At 36.8% G+C, this 17,069-nt stretch overlaps 1 protein-coding gene across 1 annotated transcript; it reads right to left on the reverse strand.

Moving 5' to 3' along the window:
• Positions 1–12,856: 12,856 nt before the first annotated feature.
• On the reverse strand, positions 12,857–15,075 carry LOC113319121 (vacuolar-processing enzyme alpha-isozyme-like). Its single transcript, XM_026567399.1, has 7 exons — positions 14,865–15,075; positions 14,602–14,766; positions 14,069–14,520; positions 13,913–13,961; positions 13,595–13,816; positions 13,295–13,504; positions 12,857–13,200 (listed from the first exon to the last, which is right to left on the reverse strand). Exons 1-7 carry the CDS (start codon positions 15,066–15,068, stop codon positions 13,039–13,041), a joined length of 1,464 nt encoding a protein of 487 aa, XP_026423184.1. The 5' UTR covers positions 15,069–15,075; the 3' UTR covers positions 12,857–13,038.
• Between the last annotated feature and the right edge of the window lie 1,994 nt (positions 15,076–17,069).

Here is a 17,069-nt window from a genome sequence, read left to right on the forward strand (position 1 = left end):
CCCAAAGATTTAACAAGTACAAATTTAGGGATACAAAGTTGTGCCACCACATGGTTCACCGTATCAGATATCAGTGTAGTATTAGTATACGTCTGTTTTCTGATAATTGATACTGATCGATGTTTTATTACCACGTAGTTTCTTTTTTCTTTTTTTTTTTGCTTAAAAGTTAGTTTTAATGCTTAACTTTCAGATCGTAAAATGTGTAATATTTAAATATGATTAATGATGAAAACTTTGTGCAAATGTTGAAGACATTCTCTTAGGGGTTGTGAATTAGATTCAGACAGTAAACTGATCAAAAACTGTCTTTCTGTTCTTTGTCTGTTATTCTTTTTGAAAGACTATATAGGCGTGCCCTTGGAATTCAATCCCATTTTCAGTGGCCATCACGTGTGATTCTTTGTTTAATATATTTTCTTAATTGCTGTCTAACTTTGGGAAATTCTTAATCAGAAAAAAAATTACTAGTAGATTTTTAGTACGGTGTAAAGATTGCTGGATGTGGAAGTTGTACAAGTTAGGACTTGACTGACTACTGACTTTGTTCATTGTTATTCACTGTTATTCTCGTATGGTAAAACATGCAAATGGGTTCAAATATTTCAAACAATCAATGGTTCAAATATCATTTCAGGAACTAGCTAAAGGTTTGTTTAAAAGGGTTAATCAAATAGGAAGGTTGTACAAACTTGCATTGGAACTTGAAGAAAAGATTAGCCAAAAAAGAAAAGGAACTAAATTGAGCCTAAGGTCAGTAAAAATTTCATTTCTTTAACTTGTTAAGCCCTTTGTTGACTTGGAAGGCTATAAAGCTGGCAGCCACTGTAAAGTCCCGTGGAACGGATTAGTTGGTTAAATCTGGCCTCTGGAGTCTCAACAAGAACAGCTATTAAATGAAAGGTTCCAAATTGACATTAGAATTTCTGTCTTTTTAAATCCTAGCTAGATTTTTGTTTTCCTTCTGATTGTTGGTTGTGATGACGAAGGATGGATTACTGATAATGATGATGATGATGCCAATGTTGGTTGTTCATGAATCTGATTGGGTTGAATTTTTAGTTTGGTTTTTCTTATGTTATACGTTTTCCATTTTCTTTTTTGTCTTTAGAGTTTTGAAAGCTGGTTGGTTTCATTGAATGAGAGACTCCATATGGTTGGGATAATATTTGCTATTATTAGCAATTCTGTTATTGTGCAGGGATACTGGTTTTACTTTTATCCCTATTTAGGCTTTAGTGAAGCTGACTCAATTGTTAAAATTTTTGTCTTTTGAAAAGTTTCAACGACAACCGTGTCAAGTAAAAAGGTTTGCAATAGTTTCAAGTTTGTATAGAGATGTGCAGGCAAATTATGTTCAAGTAATTTTGCAGCTCAAATGAGAAAAAAAGTTGGAAAGTATTCAGGCGAAGCCAAATAAACAACACATTAATAAGTTGATCGCTTTAATATCAACAAGGGCGAAGCCAAATAAAAACACATTAATAATCTATTTGCGCAGGTGCATGCCCCACTCCTCACTTTCCGACTAGCTCTCTTAAAGATTATCCATGCAATTTTGTACACAAAACTCCCTGATTAAAACCTTTATTACCCCTTTTGTCACCAACTGCTATTGACAGTGGTAGCTAACCATAGTGATTTTATCAGGCGTTTCAGTGGCTACTTTAGAAATAAATCAGCAAATAACTCAATAAGTTAAGTGACTTCTCGATATCAACAAGTTGATCGCTTTAATATCTGACCAGGGCGAAGCCAAATAAAAACACATTAATAATCTATTTGCGCAGGTGCATGCCCCAATCCTCACTTTCCGACTAGCTCTCTTAAAGATTATCCATGCAATTTTGTACACAAAACTCCCTGATTAAAACCTTTATTACCCCTTTTGTCACCAACTGCTATTGACAGTGGTAGCTAACCATAGTGATTTTATCAGGCGTTTCAGTGGCTACTTTAGAAATAAATCAGCAAATAACTCAATAAGTTAAGTGACGGACTAATTAGGCAGCTGATCACGTGCACTATTGGGCCCAAAAAGAAACAATGAAAATGGGCCCTAAATACTGCAAACTATATCAACAACAATCAACAACATACCGATGATGCCCTCATGCTAGCATAAAATGCATGTTGCCCAAAACCATGAATAAATAAAGAAACCTATTAAAGGGGCTCCAACCAAAAGGTTTTGAGGTCTCACAAAATGACAAAAACGGATCATTAAATAGTAATCTCTACAACCCCTTATTCTATCATTTTTGTTAATATCTAAAATGCCCTTTTTAAAAATTTGATTATCTAAACTAAGTTGGATCTGTGACAGGATTAGACTTTGAAGATGAAAATCAATTTTTTTTTTTTTGGGAGTAAAGTAGAAGAAGAACAAGTGAGGAGATATTTGAGAAAAACCTAAAAATTTGGGTTTTATCGGCTAAAGTGAGTAATTCTAACAAGATCAATGAAGTGGATGAATCCTCATCCCAAATTAATGAAGCGGATGAATCCTCATCCCAAATCAGAGAACAATCCTCCAATTATAGATAACCAAGAATTTTTTTAATTTCAAAAACCCCAAATCCAAACAGCAAGCCCTCCTACGGTGGGGAATTTTTTATCGACGAAACCGTAGACTAAGTATATACGGTTTGGATATGGTATGTTCCACACCGTAGTCAGAAACAGTTCGGTGTGGAATTTATGAACTCCACACCGTAAGTTACTCTACGCTAGGAAACCAAACCGTATGTGTGTATACTGATGGTTTTTAAATAGTGATTGTAGTTGTAGTGATAAAAAGGTTCTTTAGGACTTGTGAAGAAAACAATTTCTTTTTTAGATTTAATTTAAAAGGAAAATAAACAAAATAATTCAAATTTATAGAAAAACACCAAGACTAGGATTCCACCAATGACCATTTTAATAATAAACTCTAAATAGTTCTTATGCAATTTTATCTTTAAAATCAATTCTAATATTTGCCTCAAATAAGTTTTTGAAGTAATAATTGTAATTAAAAAGTATAAAACATCAAAAGTTACTAAAACGCAGCATGCTTCATCAAGTCAATTCACAATTACTCAATAAAAACTATTAATTCAATTTTAATTCGTGCAAATAATCAAATAATAATATTGCAAATAAATATAAAAATTAGAATTATACCAATAAATTTTGTGCCAATGGCTTCCTCCTTCGTCTCGGCTAATGGGTTTAGCTCCTCATCCCAAAAACATAATCAAAAGATGTGTTCATGACTTAATAGGTGTTTTTATTGATGAATATGGTGATAGAGAGAAGTTTGCAACGCTGTATAAACGTTACAGCGTCACTGTTACAAAGATGAGTATTGTCGTTTATAAACGATACATATCTAGCCCTGTTGAACTACGACACTAGTTTCTGGTTTTAAGACTGTTGAAGAACGACTGTCTTAGCAGGTCTGTTCTTCCTCTTCTTCCTCCTCGAACAGCAGCAGCAGCACTCTAACTCTCTGTAATCGCTTCTCCTCGGCTCTCCTCTACTCCCAATTCTCTCCAAAGGGTTTCTAACCCTTCTTATGACTCGAACCAACACTTATATAGCTATCAAACCCCAAAAATCTCGAGTGAATCCGACTTCTTCTTTCTTCTCTCTTCTCTGCGCTGTTGAGAAAATATCTCTCTTGTGATCTCCCTGTACGCGTTTGTTAGCTATAAATTTTCTACCAAACTCTTATCAAGACTTGAACAGGACCAAGTATAGTTTACTTCAGCGCAAAACTCTCCCAGAATCTCTTGAAAATAGCTTTGAAAGTTAAACAGAGAGTACGTGTCCTGGTTGGACTTTGATCCATTCTCCCGGTCATTCCAGCCCAATTGGTTGGGTCCAATCGATCGTAACAGACTTGTTTACTCAATTACAGCCCATTAGTAGCAAATACAGCAATTGAATCTCCAAAAATCACGTCCAAAATTTGATCACCAAATTTGCCAGTGCTGTAACAAGTCTTCCCGCCAAAAACCCATTTTTGAATTTTGAGAAGGAATGCCCCCTATCCTCTGATGGGGTGCGAATAGCAAGTGGGGTTGAAATAAAATTCTTGGGGTGGAAATAACCAAATCTTGGGTGCCTTTAGTAATTTTTCTTGGATGTTTTCCGGACTTTTCCGGGGTTCCTCTGGGGTACTTCTGGGTGTCTCCAACATACTTCCGGGGTGCTTCTGGTAGTTATCAACGGAGGTCCAAATGCCGCATTTTTAGCCAATTTCGCCACAAAGCCTTATTCTTCCAAAAACACCTACAAATAAATAAAATAACCAAATAAGTACGATATCGAGCACCAACAATATATACAAATGAGCTATATTAGACACATAAATGCGTCTATCAAATACCCCCAAACTTATTATTTGCTAGTCCTCGAGCAAATCAAAACTACAAAACAAAATCCTAACTCACTGTCGCAGGCATCGTCGATTGCATTTAGCGTATGCAATAAGCCTTTAAACCCCTAGGTGGTCCTAGTGGCCGAGTTATAGTCTCGGGAGGGCTTGCCAGAGATATACCCACAAAACCTGTACTCCTAATTGGTCACAAGTATCCAAAGAGCTATGAGAACATACATATTCTCAACCTATCTCCAAGTAAGTAGAATGCCATAGAAATTAAAGGTGTCAGCTCTAAAGCTGACTGAAGAAAAGGGGAGACACATCTGCATGACTGCTAGATAAAGAGATATCCGCTATACAGCTAGATAAACATTGTAAGATGCGTCCGCTGCTTTACAGCTGGATAAGATTAGGAGAGAGATAAAAATGAGAGGGACATCTGTTACACAGCTGGACTAATTACGTGTGATGAGTTAAACCAGTGCTAGAAAGATCTTGTGCCAGATTGAAAGCAGACTAACAAAGCAACCAAATGCATCTTTCTTCGACTCTCTCAGTGCCAGTAGAAACAACGTCTTCTTCGGTCTTCAACTGTTGATGATAAACTATCGAACCTCATAGAACCTTGACAATTAACTCTTCTCTTCGATTTCTTGCTTGACTTATAAATTTCTTCTTCCCTATGGCCTTATTGAACAAAAAGAACGTAATGATGTTTCATATTTTTTTTTTTTTTTTTTTTTTTTTTTTTTTCATTTTTTTTAATAGAAAAAATTACAAGACAAAAATTTACATGGCCATGAGAGAAGGACTTTCAAAACTTGGATCTTCGCAACTTGTGATGTCTTGGTATCATGGATTCTAACAACTTATATCATTTGCTCTTATAACTTCAACTTTGATTTTTGAATTATTCTTTTCTTGTTGCTTCTAAACCTAAAACGTCTTCACTTTCTTCATAGATTTTGATGTCGCTCCGCTTGTTGATGATGATAAGTTTCTACTGAGAGAGAGTCGCAATCCAGTAACTAAGACTACATTGTGAGGTTGCTTTGTCTTTCTGGCATTTCCTGACCTACTTGCCTTTCCATCATGTATGGTTAGGTCCATCACGGTTACCCTCTAAAAAGAACAAGTTCTCTCCTGAATTTCAAGGATCTCAATGTCTTTTTCTCTAATGTCTCAATAAGTTGTTATCTGTAGCATTCCAATTTCTATCTTTTCGGTGAGAAACAGTATGTAAACTTAGCTAACCGGATACCATGTGACGCTAGAAGTTTCAAAAGTGCAACACAAAAGTTTCTCCCATACCCCCAAACTTAAATCTAACATTGTCCTCAATGTTCTAAAGATGAAATTAAAAGCATGAACAAGGAGAAACTATTACCACTGGGGGAAAAGAAATAAGGAAGGATATTACCGTATCACATGAACGCGGGAGCCTCCCAGTAAATGCTAAATTTATAGTCATTAGCTAGACATCAAATACCTCTAAAAGAATTGTCACCTTCCAAAGTCGTATACCAATAGTCGAAACAATTGTGGGTCCATAAGACCAAATAGAACTGCCACGAATAGGAGACAAATGCTCAAGATCAGAAAAATGAGCAGATAGAGCACAACCTGATCTAAAGTTTCTCGCAAGACAACTGGATTTATCTGAGGTGCCCACTTGGGCTTCATATGAGTGTCTCGGCAAACAGATTCATCCGAAAAACGGGTCTCTAACATATGGATTTTCTCCTGGACAGTATCAGGCGGATCAGGTTGTGGAGTCTGAATAGACTCAAGCGATACCTCAGATGCACTAGGCTTGAGTCCCAAGTTAGGGACTTCTACTGGGGATAATTGACAATCTCTACCCCCAAATTTAGGGTAATCACTATTCTCCGTAAGACCTTTAACTATGGCTTGAATTTCCGGATCCGGAGAGTATTTAAAATACTCTAGAGCTTCTTCTAGTTCACTACCCCCAAACTTAGAGTTTTGGGTGTCTCTAGATAAACTAGTCACAATATTCCTAATTTCTAGACCATCCGGTTCCTGAAAAAGGTCAATTGCTTTCTCTGAGTTATAATCAGGTGGTTCATCCTCTAAATTCTTTTGAGGTATACTAGCTATAGGACTTATATGTTTCATATCCTCTATGGTCATCCCTAGAGTTTCCTTATTGTGTTGAAGCACAGTTACTGGCCTAATCTCATGATCACTATCCAAATGGAAGTTATAGGAAAATCTCAGATGGGCCTACAAATGCATAATTGGGGTCCAACTTAGGAGGATCTTTAGGCTCTTCGAAATAAGGGCTTAAGGTAGATTCGGTAGCTAGTAATGGTTCAAACCTAGATTTCCATCTATCGGTATCTAACATAGGAATAGAATCCAACAGAGCATTTACTTGTTCAATGTTGCTATCATCGTCAAAATCCATGCTAAAACGGGCTAGACAACTCTCTAATGGATCTTCCGATTCGGTGTTTGGTACAGACTTCGGAACTAAGGTTCCTATCATGTTGACCTCTTCAATGCACGTGTCATCTAGCTCAGAATGTAGCTTATTGACATTAAAAATATTCAACTCAATAGTCATATTACCAAAAGATAGATTCATAATACCATTTCGACAGTTTATGATCGCATTAGACGTGGCTAAAAACGGGCGACCTAAAATCACTGGTATTTGGTTCTCTGGGTCAGGGACAGGTTGGGTATCTAGGATAATAAAATCCACTGGATAAATAAACTTGTCAACCTCTATGAGAACATCCTCGATCACACCACGAGGAATTTAACGGACCTATCAGCTAACTGAAGTGTTATCTGGGTAGGTTTCATCTCACCAAGTCCTAGCTTAAGGTACACATGGTATGGCATTAAGTTCACACTGGCTCCTAAGTCAAGCAACGCTTTCTCAACACGGTATTTACCTATTGTGCAAGAAATGGTCGGGGACCCTGGGTCTTTATACTTAGGAGTATGGTATTCTGAATAATAGAACTCACATGACTAGCTATGAAGGCTTTCTCTGGACACTGAGCTTACGCTTTCGCGTACACAAGTCCTTAAGGAACTTGGCATAAGAGGGAATCTGCCTAATTGCATCTAATAATGGAAGGTTGATATTAACCTGCTTAAAAACCTCCAATATATCATTAAAGTTGGACTCCCTCTTAGTCGGAACTAGCAGTTGGGGAAACGGGGCTCTGGGAACAAAGCCGGGCTCATCAGGACCCTTATTGGTCTCTTTGGAGACTCTATCAGTCTCCTCATTTTCTGGCTCAGCAGGGTGAACTAAGCATGTTCACTATCAGGCATGGAAACCTTGTTGTCAACTTCTTTCCACTCCTAGGGTTGTGACAGCATTCACATGATTGTACGATTTCTCTCCTTTGGGGTTAGGATCAGTATGACTAGGGAACCTTCCATTTCTCTCTCACTTATAAACTTAGCTATTTGTCCTACTTGAAGTTCTAATTTGGCAAGACTCTGGGAATTATTCTTCAATTCTTGCCTAGTTTCTTGTTGAAAGCTCATGTGGTTCTTTGATAGCATGTCATGGTTATTTGCTAACATAGTGAGAGTTCCTCTAAGGTAGAGATCTTTTTCTCAGAAGTGTTCTGAAACTGGGTTTGACCTGAAGTTCTTAAAACCAAAACCTGGGGGAGGCTGAGAATTGCTAGACTGGCCTTGACTCTGGCCCTTAGACCAAGAGAAATTAGGATGGTTTCTCCAACCAGGGTTGTAGGTTTCTGAGTATGGGTCAAACTTCTGACGGTTCTCAAACCTAGCATTGTTATAGACAGCATGGGCTTGTTCTTCACTAACCTGACCTTCCCAAAATGAATTATCGGGCTCTATTCCACAACTAGAGACTTGGAGGCTCTATTAGGTTCAACAAGGGACCTTTTTAGGACTGATTCAATTCCAAAGCTTCTAACCTTCTAGATAAAGCAGCAAACTTAGCATCTGAACCAAAACTTGTATCTACCACATTGGTGCTACTTCTATTGACCAAGAGTCTTTTAGGGGGTTCAACACAAGATTCCCACTGTTGGGATTTTTCAGCGATAGCTCCTAAGAAGGTAAAAGCATCATCAGCATTTTTACTAGTGAACTCACCAGCGCACATAGACTCAACCATGGCTTTGGTCGAATAGTCTAAACCATCATAAATAATCTGTACAAGTTTCATATTATCAAATCCATGGTGAGGACACTGAGATAGGAGATCATTGAATCGCTCTAAAAACCTATAAAGAGACTCTCCCTCTTGTTGCACACTAGCACTAATTTTCTGCCTAACAGCTGCAGTTTTATGCTTAGGGTAGAATTTCATATAGAAGCAGCAATAAGTTCCTGCCATGTTTCAATGGATTCAGATGGTAGGTTGTTTAGCCAGGTCTTGGCTTTATCTCTCAAGAAAAGGGAAACATCTTAAGTTTCAAGACTTCATCAGTAAGGTCTTTTATTCTAATTGTCCCACAGATTTCCTCAAAGTCCCTAATATGAAATAAGGGTTCTCATCTTTTCCTAAGAATATAGGGATCATCTGAAGAATACTAGGTTTTATCTCAAAATTAGCCGTAGTGGCTGGCAATTTAATGCATGAAGCTCGGTTGGTCCTAGTTGGGAACATGTAATCTTTCAAAGTTGCCATCGTTGGCACAAGAGTACTAGGGGTACTTTTCACTCAGAGATAAATTCTCAAAACTGAAGTTTCCAAAAACAGGGCTCTCAAAAAGAGTCTTCGAGCTCCCTGCTTAAATCAGAAGAACTACTAGGTTTTTCGCTAATCAATCGACCTAGAGTATCTCTTTTCCAAGCCCTATTAACAAAATCGGGCATACACTAAAAAGAATTCAAAAATAAATAAAAATCCTAACAGGAAGGTTCTAGCAATCACACAGCAGGCTGACTCGACTTTACCACAGCAAACCTAAAGATTTCTAGCAAACAACAAGCATGATGGCTCCACTTAGATTGTTTCTAGACCAGCTTCTAATCCTTCGAAAGGGAATTCGTTACAATTTAAGCAAACCCCTCTGGAATCAATCCGAGTTAAAGTAAGTTGAATCGAGCGAGGGAAGCTCAGTGGAGCTTTGATACCCAAAACCTCACCGATCCAATGCGGCGCAGTCACGCATTCAACTCGCAGAAACCGTCAAGAACTTCAAGGTGTGCTTAAAAGAGTAACCAATATTTTTCGAATGATTGTCCTGTTAAGCTCGATACCCTATAGGTCTCTTTCTAGTCCAAATTTTAGGCTTAGGTTCGCTTTAGGTTTCGTTTTCCTAAGGCGGGCAAGAAGGGAGCGGTGATGAAATCCGAACCCTTATCTTGTTTAGGCCAGGCCTTGCCCTTTACTAGGAATATAAAACAGTCCGGTTCGTCCTCAAACAATTATCACCTTAAGGAATACAGTAACCCGCTTGCAGGAGATTCGCGAGTGTTTCGATTGGACTTACCTCCCGTACCAGACGGGGATGAACCGTTGTGTCGACTCGGGCCACGACTCCTATGTCGTGTGCGAACCCGAGGGGCCGAGACGATATGTAATCGTCGTCCTTCCCTGCAAACAGTTTATTTAAGGGTACCCTTCCGTAGGGTATAAAAATAAAAAAATGTCCAAAATTAATGTCCAAAGTCCAAAAAAAAATACAAAAGAAAAGAAAGTCTAAAAAAAAATTAAAAAAAAAAATGTCTCTCTTTTTTTTTCTCTCTTTTATCAAAAAAAATAAATAAAATTCTTCTTCTTTTGCTCCTTTTGCTTTGCCTTTTACTCCAAGTCTTTAAATGTCCACCAAAAACTTTGGCAAAAATTTCTTTCGCTCCAACTTCAAGAATCTGAAAGAAAAAGACAAAAAACCAGAAACGTAAAGAAGAACAAATAAATAAAAAAAAAATCTAAAAAAAAATGCTAACTAAACACAGGTCCGCGTCGGCGGCGCCAAAAATTGATGGTTTTTAAATAGTGATTGTAGTTGTAGTGATAAAAAGGTTCTTTAGGACTTGTGAAGAAAACAATTTCTTTTTTAGATTTAATTTAAAAGGAAAATAAACAAAATAATTCAAATTTATAGAAAAACACCAAGACTAGGATTCCACCAATGACCATTTTAATAGTAAACTCTAAATAGTTCTTATGCAATTTTATCTTTAAAATCAATTCTAATATTTGCCTCAAATAAGTTTTTGAAGTAATAATTGTAATTAAAAAGCATAAAACATCAAAAGTTACTAAAACGCAGCATGCTTCATCAAGTCAATTCACAATTACTCAATAAAACTATTAATTCAATTTTAATTCGTGCAAATAATCAAATAATAATATTGCAAATAAATATAAAAATTAGAATTATACCAATAAATTTTGTGCCAATGGCTTCCTCCGTCGTCTAGGCTAATGGGTTTAGCTCCTCATCCCAAAAATATAATCAAAAGATGTGTTCATGACTTAATAGGTGTTTTTATTGATGAATATGGTGATAGAGAGAAGTTTGCAACGCTGTATAAACGTTACAGCGTCACTGTTACAAAGATGAGTATTGCCGTTTATAAACGATACATATCTAGCGCTGTTGAACTACGACACTAGTTTCTGGTTTTAAGACTGTTGAAGAACGACTGCCTTAGCAGGTCTGTTCTTCCTCTTCTTCCTCCTCGAACAGCAGCAGCAGCAGCACTCTAACTCTCTGTAATCTCTTCTCCTCGGCTCTCCTCTACTCCCAATTCTCTCCTAAGGGTTTCTAACCCTTTTTATGACTCGAACCAACACTTATATAGCTATCAAACCCCCAAAAATCTCGAGTGAATCCGACTTCTTCTTTCTTCTCTCTTCTCTGCGCTGTTGAGAAAATATCTCTCTTGTGATCTCCCTGTACGCGTTTGTTAGCTATAAATTTGCTACCAAACTCTTATCAAGACTTGAACAGGACCAAGTATAGTTTACTTCAGCACAAAACTCTCCCAGAATCTCTTGAAAATAGCTTTGAAAGTTAAACAGAGAGTACGTGTCCTGGTTGGACTTTGATCCATTCTCCTGGTCATTCCAGCCCAATTGGTTGGGTCCAATCGATCGTAACAGACTTGTTTACTCAATTACAGCCCATTAGTAGCAAATACAACAATTGAATCTCCAAAAATCATGTCCAAAATTCGATCACCAAATCTGCCAGTGCTGTAACAAGTCTTCCCGCCAAAAACCCATTTTTGAATTTTGAGAAGGAATGCCCCCTATCCTCTGATGGGGTGCGAATAGCAAGTGGGGTTGAAATAAAATTCTTGGGGTGGAAATAACCAAATCTTGGGTGCCTTTAGTAATTTTTCTTGGATGTTTTCCGGACTTTTCCGGGGTTCCTCCGGGGTACTTCTGGGTGTCTCCAACATACTTCTGGGGTGCTTCTGGTAGTTATCAACGGAGGTCCAAATGACGCATTTTTAGCCAATTTCGCCACAAAGCCTTATTCTTCCAAAAACACCTACAAATAAATAAAATAACCAAATAAGTACGATATCGAGCACCAACAATATATACAAATGAGCTATATTAGACACATAAATGCGTCTATCATATACCAAAGTACGGTGTGAAAATTTGTAGACTTAACTTCCTTCAAAAGTGGAGCAATGTTCAGTTCATACACGTTAATGGAACCTCAGTTTCAAATCACAGTCATTTATGTGTTTTGTTTTTGTGACTTAATAGCATTCAGAAGTGGCCATTAGCCATGCTAACTTCATAAGCATTCATGGATGTCATTTTCAAAAGTTGTTGTAATTATCAGTCCAATGTTTCTTTGTAGACCTGTTGGCTTCAGAAAAGTGTGATTTCTTGACCTGTGACCTGTTCGCTTAAGAAAATGTGTGATTTCTTGACCTGTGACAAAAAAACAAACAAACTACGCTATGAAACACCAACCGTATGTGAACTCAGAGAAGCATACGGTTTGGAAAAAAACTCTAATATACCTAACTACGGTGTGAAATTTTTTATGAAAAAAAAAATATTTACAGTTTGAAACATCATCCGTATGCAAACACAGAAGAAGCTGGACAAATATAGGGTTTTCTACGGAGTGAAAGTTTGAATATTCTCCACCGTAGAAAAACAATACGGTTTGGAATTCTTCTTTTTCAACCCGTAGGTTAAGTCTCCGGTTCAAAACGTAAGTTTTTTCCGCCGTAGGAAGTTCTGAAACTGAATTTTAGAACCCTAAATTCATCTGATTGTGGTGGATTGCTTACATATGATGTTAACTTTGGATTTGGATTCTTGTTTCCATTAGAAACTTTTGTCCCATCGTATACGACGGTTCTAATAGCAGATGAATGATTTTGCGGTTTAGAGGAAGAGGAACAAGAGGTGGGGGAGAAGAACAGAAAAAGAGGTGGGGAGAAGAAGATACGATTTTCCTTTCGTTTTTGTTTTTGTTTTTGTTTTAGTTTTAGGTTTAGGTTGGTTATTAATGATTATACATAGGGTCCCCTTTATCTTCATCTCGGGTAGTTGAATCCATAGGAGCCCTCAAAATTTTTTTGTTGGAACCCCTATAATAGGTTTCTAAATAAATACTACTGTATGATGTTTAAAAAGACAATGATACACTTATACACCAATATTCTTTAAAAAGACAAAGAAACAACTATGATATCTGGGACTGATTATGTAATCAGTGCTGAAGAGAGCTCTTACGAAGGGTACTACAAGCATAGTCCGAGGCTTGAGCCATCTTCTCTGGTTTAACACCTGCATTGCACATATTTGCTAAACTTCGCATATATTTCAATCCATATCGAGAAAATGTTCCACAGTTTTTCTTATATGCTTCCACCTAAACATGATAGATAGAAAACTTGATTAGGCATACAACAGTTCCCAAAAGGCGTGACACTAAATTTAAGACGAGTTCAATTAAGATTTCTCACCATTGTCTTATAACAACTCCAGTCATCAACAACAGGTTGTCCAGAAGGTCTTACAGCCTTCAGCACCTCGGACGCCATCTCGGTTGTTCCAAATAGAAACTTCCCAATGAGATCCATACTGCCGTCTACATAATTTCTATCTTGCACAACATTTTGGTATCTCTGCCAAGCTTTAGCTTTCTTTTCAGATCCCTCCGGAGCATTTTGATACTAGTGCAACAATTGAAACACAAACAATTTACAAACGCAAAGCACAAAAAAAGTAATGGTAATTCGAATTAAATAATCAGGGAAGCATACCTGTAGCTGGAAATGAATGAGATCGTTATCACGTTGATTCCTTGTGTGGGATAGCATTTGAACCGGTTTCGAGTTGGTTTCTATTGAAAACTTGTACTCATCATTTTCTGGATTCGTACCAATATAAGTATACATACTTTGGTTTCTAAGTTGTTTAATATCTCCATATTGAATTACATGTGATCCATTATCTGAAATTTCGTACAAAGTTCTTCTTCTCACCTGCCCAAATTACCCAAAAAATATCTCATTAATAGTTACATATCCAAATCTTTATTAGAAAATTGAAGAGTTTTATTATTAGTTTTCATAATTTACCACTTCAAATTGCTTCCCCAAAGATTCAGTCTTCATGTTATGTTTTTCACTGCCCCATAGCCATGAGAAATGGAGATATCAAAACATGATGGAATTATCAAATGACATCATTGAATTTTGGTTCAAATTTCATAAGCGAAGCCATGAAACACATACCTTTCTTCTAACCAAGCAATACTGTACAAATCACCCAGACAAGTAGTATATTCAGATGGAGCAGCCGGAACATCATCAGGACAATAGTATCCCCAACTGCTTTCGTGAGCATTCGATGCTGTCGTTACATATATATTCATTCTAGGTTTTAGTAAGCCCTCAAACATACTTCCCGCTTCACAGGCTTCAAGATAGATCACCATACTTTTGTATGTTCCGGTTTTATGTTTTTTTATCAATGCATCATTAAAGTCGTTCGCATACAAGGGCTCCGAAAATACGCCTGGCATAGAGAGTACACCTGCACCACCATGATCAGCATAGTAAACAAAGATTGTGTCATTAGGACCACTGGAAACAACTTTTCCACTCCCTTTGCCTGTAAGAGCAGACTTATTTCCGTGAAGAACGTTTAAAAAGTTATTGACATTTACATCGCTTCCGATATAATCCTGAAATTGGAACGAATAGACAATTTATAGCTTGAAATCAAAATTCTTTGTGTAATTTGCATTGCTGATGAGTATATGTACCTTTGGAACTCCATGGTAAACATCCTCACTGCGAGGATTGTTAATGATAACACCTGGTCTAGGGTTTTTCTCATTGAACGCAATATCATCGTACATGAAAACTACTATGTTTTCATCTTTTAATCCTCCTTTTTTTAAGACTTGATATGCATGGCATACATCAGCCTAGACATAATAAAAGGGAAAATTGCTATGAAATTATTTTTAACTACAAAATAAAACAAAAAAACAAAACAAAACCATGGATTTTGATACTTATATACCTGATGCCTATAATTCGAATAACCATCCGAACCAGCAAGAAGAATAGCCCATCTTGTTCCTTGAGGTGATTTATCATCATCCCTACTTATAAATTCCTTTACACTAGAATAATCCACATTTCTGCTCTCAACACATATATGATTTGGAATAAGTACTGCAAAATGCAATAGTAAAACGCTAAAGGAGCAAAGATTCATTTTCATTATGTTACAAGAGAAGATATTTTGTTTTTTGGAGCAATGGCAAGTAATTGGAGTAATTTATAGTGCTGGCAAATATTGTAGGTGCAGATTAAAAAAGGCATAAAATAAATCGTGTTATTACATTTATGTAGGGCTGCACATGGGTCGGTTTGGGTCGGTTTTTGTCTCACCCACACCCTCTGATGGTGGGTAACAGAAGTTGTCAACCGTAACCAACCCAACATAACAATAGGTCGGTTTTCATCCGACCCACATTACCGTGGGTTGGATCGGGTGGGTGGTGGATTACCCACCATAAAATATAATGAACATACATTACAGTTACATACTTACCTGTATACAAATAACTTCGACTCTTACAGATTGGATGTAATAGCTTTTATCAAAAACCTGACCCCAAATCAAGTGTAAACAAATGACAATTAAAATCCAGAGAAGTAAGAAGTGGGTGCAAAATTACAAACTGCGTGTAAAGTGATAAAAATAACAATAACAAGAAATGAGTTCAACTGATTGAAGACTCTTCAGTCTTCAGTGAAGAGAAGTTGGCGATGATTAGGTTTAGGCATTATATATCATTACTTCAACGGATGTGATTCATCTAGGATAGGTAATTTAAGGGTCAGTATTAACTTAGAAATATTTAGGTGGGTGGGTGGGTTGAGTCGGATGAGGGAAGCTGTCACCCACAATCGACCCACCATACGATGGATTTTGATGTTGTGAGCTCATGATCGACCCGCTCCTAGGCGGGTGGATTGGGGCGGGTGTGGATTGGGTAAGTGGGTTGAGTCGGTTTTGTGCAGCCTTACATTCATGAGTAGTTTCCAAAACGTATTATAATAAATTGTATTTTCCTAAACTAACAATAAAATTGATTAATTGGGTTAATTAATGATATTCTTATCTTAATTACCTAGAATCTTCATTATTAAATACTCAATCTGTCCAAAAAAAAAAAGTCCAAGTGAGATTTCACCAATTTAAGAGGGGACTTCAATGCATTGCCACTCCCATTTATCCATACTAATCAGATAAATCTGTAAATTAATTAAGAATACAAGAAATTCTCCACTTGCTTGTTTTAAATTTTAATGGCAAAAAAGAGATAAGGATACAAAAATATACCCCTAAGATACTAAGATAAAGCATTAATATTCTCTCCATCGATTCCAGCTCTAACACAGCAGTTTTCTTGGTGAGTTAATAACTTTTTTTTTTCAAATGGAATATAATTAATTTGTGGTTAAATGCCTTTGTCGTTGCGCGATTAAAACTTTCGTTGAATGAAAAATGAATTCGGAGTTTTGATAGGAAACAAGTGATACGTACAAATGTATAATGTATGTTCATATGCCTTTGTCAATTAGAGTGCCTGTAATGGGCCGGTGCAGGAATAACGGAAGCTTTGTTTTCATGTACAGTATTGAAACAATTGAAACAAGGCGAGCTTCTCCAATGGATTGTATGTGAAGATAAATGTCTAAGTCCATATAGGATAGACATTTTCCTTAAAATTCATTTTCAACCCCAATATCTTACATGGATGTGAAGATGACATGGCTTAATCTTTGTTAGACATTGTCAAGGTGAATGTGGATTTTTAGACATTCACCTTGACAATGTCAAACTGTCCTAGTAAGCTTTAGCTTACCTATATTAATTCTAATATATTAAATAACCATTTCTAACTCTAATAAAATCTAAAAATCACTAAAAATAAAAGTTACATCTAATCCATTAAAAATCACAAACAACACCATCGGAGATGAACTATTTTTCCTCCCTAAATTTAAGGAAAAATTGGAATGAGAATGTCTTGTTTTTGTTGTCAGCTAAGATATACAAACAACCACCATTGGAGAAGCTCTAACTTGGGAACTTCCGAATCTCCCATATTTGACAATTAAATCTGGTATCTGCCAAATTTGGTCATGCACACATTATGTAGTAGTGAAAAATCTCACTACTACACCCCTCAGATAATCTATATAACAAATT

The sequence above is a fragment of the Papaver somniferum genome, chromosome 10, assembly GCF_003573695.1.
Source record: "Papaver somniferum cultivar HN1 chromosome 10, ASM357369v1, whole genome shotgun sequence".
NCBI classification, from domain to species: domain Eukaryota; kingdom Viridiplantae; phylum Streptophyta; class Magnoliopsida; order Ranunculales; family Papaveraceae; genus Papaver; species Papaver somniferum.